Source organism: Bidens hawaiensis, unplaced genomic scaffold (assembly GCF_021521415.1).
Source record: "Bidens hawaiensis isolate Kalapana, Puna unplaced genomic scaffold, B.hawaiensis_p1.1 tig00001412_1, whole genome shotgun sequence".
NCBI classification, from domain to species: Eukaryota; Viridiplantae; Streptophyta; class Magnoliopsida; order Asterales; family Asteraceae; genus Bidens; species Bidens hawaiensis.
The window spans coordinates 3697467-3703994 of NW_027491079.1; the positions used below are offsets into that span (position 1 = coordinate 3697467).

General features: G+C 36.0%; 1 protein-coding gene across 1 annotated transcript; it reads left to right on the forward strand.

Moving 5' to 3' along the window:
• The first annotated feature begins 5666 nt into the window (after positions 1-5666).
• LOC143574641 (zinc finger protein ZAT5-like) lies at positions 5667-6528 on the forward strand. Its single transcript, XM_077059216.1, has one exon. The coding sequence runs from the start codon at positions 5711-5713 to the stop codon at positions 6506-6508; it is 798 nt and encodes a 265-aa protein (XP_076915331.1). The 5' UTR covers positions 5667-5710; the 3' UTR covers positions 6509-6528.

Here is a 6528-nt window from a genome sequence, read left to right on the forward strand (position 1 = left end):
GAAGATAAGGAAAGAGGAATGAGAGCAGATGGCAAGCCATGGATGGTAATGAAGTACAAACCGATTCGATGCATGAAAGAGGTTCCAATGAAGACTATGCCTCAAGATGTGTTGAAAGATCTTAAATGGTGGTATGTTGATTGCCAGACTGCTGAAGCCGTGATGGAAGACGAAGACGAACAAGAAGTGCTAAGAGTGTATGATCCGATGCATCTTGTTAATTTATCGAAAGCTGATCTGCAAGTGTTAAACGAGAAGAAGATATTTTATATTCCTGCTTGGAAAGACGAAGCGAGGAAATATCAGCGAGTAGTCACGGTATGCGTGAGAGAAGGAGTACATGCATGAAGACCAAGAGCATGAAGATTACAAGACAAGTACCTAAAGATAAAGACATGAAGCTACTGCCAAGGGGGAGTCTGTTGGTGCATAATGTCAGTAGTTCATAGTCTAGTGTCTGTAATCGAGTCTGTAATGATTAATTATGTTTTATATGTCTTAAGCGAAGTTACTAACAAGTTCGCTGTTTAGGCGAACTTGTTAGTCAAGCGAAGTTATGGACAACTTCGCCTGAACATGCCAGGCGAAGTTGTCGTGAATATATATGCTAGGTTACGGCTGGTTTGAGAATATTAGACATAGATCGTGATATCGTGTGTAACGTGTAAACCAGAGAGTTTCTTGTAGTCAGTGATTCATATCACGTGTTTCGGTTATAATATAACGTGTTTGTTTATCGTATCGTGTTTGATCTATTCGTGTCTTCTACGCTCGTAACGACCTACGCAGGGATCCCGCACCTACGTAGATCGAGATATCTCGTGTTGATCCATCCATGGAACCTACAGCCCTGTGTCTGAATCACTCATAAACACCAAAAAAAAAAAAAGAAACCCATCATTGCGGGACCCCTCAGGTGTCAGGTTTCAAACCTAAGACCTCAACATTCCCAACCATTAACCATCACCCCCATGCCATTGACCCAAATTGCCTGTTACACACACATATACGTATACTCATACAAATACATTCTTATGCATATACACATAAACATAAGCATACGTCTATGTATATGTATATGTATATGTGTATGTGTATATGCATAAGAATGTATATGTATCAGTATATGTATATGTGTGTGTGTAATGACATGGGGTTATACATAATACATATACATGCACACATATGCATATACACATACACACACGTATCAATACATGTATCCATACAAATGCAAATACATAGTTTTACATAATACACATACATATGCGTACACTTATACATATACATTCATATCCATAGACACATACACATATCAATACGCGTATCCATACACATACAAATACAAATACATAGTTATACATATTACACATACATATGCATATACACACAAATATGCACACATACAGATACATTCATACGTATATACGAGCACATATGCATATACTCATACATACGCATAAATACACATACATACATGCACATATGCATATACTCATACATACACATTCATATATGCACACCCTTAAACACACGCACACATACACTTATCAATACGTGCATGTATCCATACACATACAAATACATAGTTATACACAATACACATACATATGTATATAGGACGATGGAGGTGGCTCCATGAAGGATGGCGTGTTCTCCGGCGAAGATGATCTTGTCCCTCTATGCGGCCGAGTCTAAGTTAATGCAGGGCCACCGCCACTCAAAAAGATATAAAACTGCTTGTTGCGGCAAAGTCGATACCGGCGGTTGCGTTGCTGCTTGTTATGAAGGATCGTACTATGGTAGTTGCAAACATGGTGGTGGTTTCAGGTGTTGGAGGTTGCAACAATCATGGTGGTGTAGGCTTATAGGACCTCTCGTCGAAAAACAGGTTTTGGTGATGATGATGAAGATGATGGGGGAGGGGATGGTAACAGTGGATGGCAGAGGTGGGTAGGAAACATTTTCGTTTCGTTTAATTGCAAATATATAAAAGAACTTTTCCTAGTCAACATGTCTTCGGGGAAACGGATAGCCAAATTGTCGTCATTTTATTTAATTTATATAAAGAAAATCAAAATAAAAAAACCTTGATAATATGTCGTTGGGATAGAAGCTATTAAAACAATCTCGTTTATTGCTTTCAATAGTTCATGATACAATAAAATCCAAATTAAAATAACAAGCAACCTATCCCAACCACATGTGGTCGGGAAAAGGTTTTCAGATGGCCCCCAAAAATTTGGCGATCTAGTTACTGAAAATAAAATCAAATTAAAATAGAAAACCTATCCCGATCACATGTGGTCGGGAAAATATTTTTAGATGGCGCTCAATTATTTAGTGTTCCCGCTAACTTAAAATAAAAGAAAATTAAAATAAAAAACGAATCCATCTCGACCACATGTGGTCGGTATAGGGTTGCCAAACTGCGTCATGCCACTTCATAACTAAGAAAATTAAAAAAAAAACAAATATTACCAACCCTATCCCGACCACATGTGGTCGGTATAGGTGTCGCGAAAACATCTTCACACGGTCAAGGATTTAAAAAATTTCAAAAATAAAATATATTTATTTTTTCTGACCACATGTGGTCAGGATAAATTTTCATGCGGCGCCAATATTCCCGCTAAATCTATCCCGACCACCTGTGGTCGGTAAAGGGTTGGTAATGAGTAAAGTCTGGTCAAACCCTATACCGACCAAATGTGGTCAGTACATGTGTTTTATAGCGACCACAATTGTGATCGGTATAGGGGTGGTCCTGTCAGGTGAGTTTTCTTGTAGTGTATAATAAAACCGTTAAACTTCATACCGACTAAATCATATATGATTGACGTAGGGAGCCCAATAATGGATGGAATTAACGTACCAGACATACACTCATACGCATCATACAAACTACTACACATATTTTTAGATAAACGGATAAAATGTTTAAAACCATGAATGATTTAACCGGGTGATACACAACAAAATTGAATCTAACATCAGTTGGGACCCCGTGTATGTCATAATACACGGACTCTTCTACTAGTCTTATATTATTATGTTTTATATATGAGAGCATCCACAATATCGTTGTTTTCTAATGTGTTTTTAATAGCGCAGCATGACACCTTAACTCCCACCAATTCAAATTTTTCTCTAACCTGTCCCACTCACAACCTTATAAGCGTTACTCTCACAAATATGTTTTTAAGTGTTTATATGGAAAAACAAAATTCTCATCTCTCACCTTCACATCATCATCTATTTCTTCCACCTCGCCTCGCCCTCTCTCTTCTCTGAAAAAAAATCCTATTATGATGCTCTGGCATTACTTTACTTCTATTTTAGTACTAACTAGTTTTTTACCCGACGCGTTGCGCCGGGCAAGTCGTTAAAACTCAAATGGTGGTAAAACTCAAATATTGAGCTAGTAAGTTGACGCGTATTCAGTCGGTTTTGGCAACGTGCGTTATTGTACCGAAATTAAAACCAAATATAAAACAAAAAATATAAAAATTGAGGTTGACCAATGTGGTGGTGTCGGTCGGTAAAACTCGAGCGTTGATAAAACTCAACTGTTGTTGATCTCAGGCGTTGATGCGATGAGTCTACAGGAATTCGGTCGGTTTCCTTCACGTTTGTTATGATACTTGAACTAAAAAATAAATAAACTGTCGTTCGGTCGATTTCCGTTACATTTGTTACAGTTACTAAACTAAAAAAAACAAAAACAAATTTACGGACCAGTTTGATACCGCCAAATGGCCTAATAGCACACTTGCAGCACCAAACGTGTTATTAGTTATATAGTAATAATAAATGTTAGATTGTTGCATTATATTTTGTTGATGTTTGAAACACCTATGTTATCCCATTTATGAAGTTATATATTCTTACTTTGTTGTCCCTATATGAAAACCAATAATATTAGTACGTAGTCTACTTAGGTCATTAATGATTGATCAAATAATTGAGGAGTGATTGCTTCATGCATGAAGCTTAAAAGCGGCGTGATTTTTGGGTCATACTGTCATTTCCTTGACTTATACTTCTTGACCAAAATACTTTATATAAAAAGAAAATTCTATATTTACCTTTTTTTTTCCTTTTGTTACATGAAAATATTTATAAATATATTTTTACAAAACTACAATGCAACATGGTTTCATATGCTTTGTTCTTTTAGTTTTCGAACTTCAAATCCATCATGGATATTCCATTATCATACTAACCAAACAAACATATATACATTTATATCCATATTAATTGTTTCGTTAGTGATGTATTTCTACATCCATATTAATATTTAATAAAACATTCTGCCTAAAGAACCTCAAGTTTTATATCTAAATCGAAGTGTCAGATGCCTAAAAATTTATACGCCTACAATCGGCAAGGTCGGCTAGCTTCGTGAATTGAAAATTTATACATCAATTTACAAGGTTGGCGAGCTTCATGATCGAAGTGTACAGCAAGCTGCTCCTTTTTATGCTTCCTTCCCTTTTCTTCTTCATTTTTAGTTTCAAGCTGATGGTATGCACCCGCCTTTACCACTGGCGTCACACGGCGCCACGATTGTTTTGAAGACAAAGGCAGTGTGGATATTTATTACAAAATTGGGGAATTTTCATTTCAACAAAATAATGAGGTTGATGAATAGATTGTAAATGGCACTAGTATTTGACCATTTTCTTGTTCCATAATTTTGTAAATAACTTTTTTCTAAACATAAGTATTTTTTTTTAACAAAAACTAGCTAGTACTATTAAATCAAGAATTTTTTATATTTAATATGAATATAGTCCTACAATATTAAAAAAAAAAACTTTCTTAATATCTTAAAACTTGGTGCGTATAAAGTGACATCATGCTTTTTTTAAATTGTGTGACAGGATTTTACAACGGTTTGTTTGGATGGTACACTGGTTTTTACTTAGTTTTTTTTAGAAAACCAATATATATATATATATATAAATAGTGAAATATATTATTAAAATAAAAAACATTATATAAAGGAGATTTAATAATTGGTTGGAAACCTAAGAAGGTGATTTAGCATGAGAAGGGTAGTGTGCCAGGCTTGCACTCCAAACCTGGAAAAGGAATCCTCCAACTCCTCAATTAGGTTAGATTAGGTTGGGTTTGCTTCAAAGCCAACCTGATTCCCTCCCTTCACTTCTTACTTGCATCCATGCACATGGAATATATATCATAACACATATATAATATTATTTATTAATCATCATAAAGCATTTATACATTTATATATACACATATATTCCTAAATCAGACTTTTTCTTGAAAAATGGTTAATAATTCATACATATAATTTCAAAGCTATATAAGTTTCCAACATATTTTATAACTAATTTACATGAAATCTAATGCTATACACATACATGTGTAGTTGGTTGTTTTTTAATATAGTAACTTCCAAGGTTGGAAAGGCAAAGCTCAATCGGTGGACATACTCAATAACTCACGGGGGCGGCTTTTCTTTCTTATTCTTAACACCTTCACACAACTAGACATATATACATATATATAATATATAATGCAACATATGCATACACATATGCATATATTATTCTTATTCTTATATTTTTTTTTTTTTTTTTTTTTTTTTTTTTTTTTTTTTTTTTTTTTTTTTGCCATTCAAAAAAAAATATAACTGTAACCCTAAACTCTAACTTGACAACCCACCCTCCCCTAAAATATGGACACTCATGATGGTGGTGATATTATGATCATAAAGGGAAAGCGTACGAAACGCCGGAGACCGTCATCGGCACTTACACTAACCCTTGCCTCCACATCCACCTCCTCCTCCACCACAGCCACCACCACCACAAGCGACACAAGTGCTCCGGTGAACCACGGTGGGTTCTTCCAACTGCCACCCACAACCTCCATTGAGTTCACCAACATTCTTGATCAAGATAACCATGCCAACAATGACCAAGACATAGCCAACTGCCTCATGCTTTTGGCACATGGGCATCATGATCTACCTCCACCTTATCCATTAACCAAGGTGGCGCCACCTCGATCATATGTTTACGAATGTAAAACATGTGATCGTGGTTTTTCCTCGTTTCAAGCCCTTGGTGGCCATAGAGCCAGCCATAACAAGCCTCACAAGGATGTGCATGAGGATTCTAAAAATAGATCATTTAGTTTGGTTAGTCCAAACAAGAGTAATGTGTCATGTAACACTAGTGGTTCCACCAAAAGGCCTAAGGTTCATGAATGTTCAATATGTGGTTCGGAGTTTACATCTGGCCAAGCACTTGGTGGTCACATGAGGCGACACCGGTCCATGACCATGGCTGCAACAAGTTCTAATACATCAAATGGCCATCATGAATCCAAGAGGCACAAAACTGTGCTAACGTTGGATCTAAATCTTCCGGCTCCTATCGAGGCTGATTACAAGGAAACCGATAATTCTTTTGGATCAAGCAACCAGATCATAGTCTTTTCTGCACCTAATTTGGTTGATTGTCATTTCTAATCAGACCATCTATTATTTTT

Bases quoted from the DNA above. Each gene is read 5' to 3' on its own strand.
- LOC143574641 (XM_077059216.1), top strand. From the start codon at position 5,711: ATGGACACTCATGATGGTGGTGATATTATGATCATAAAGGGAAAGCGT.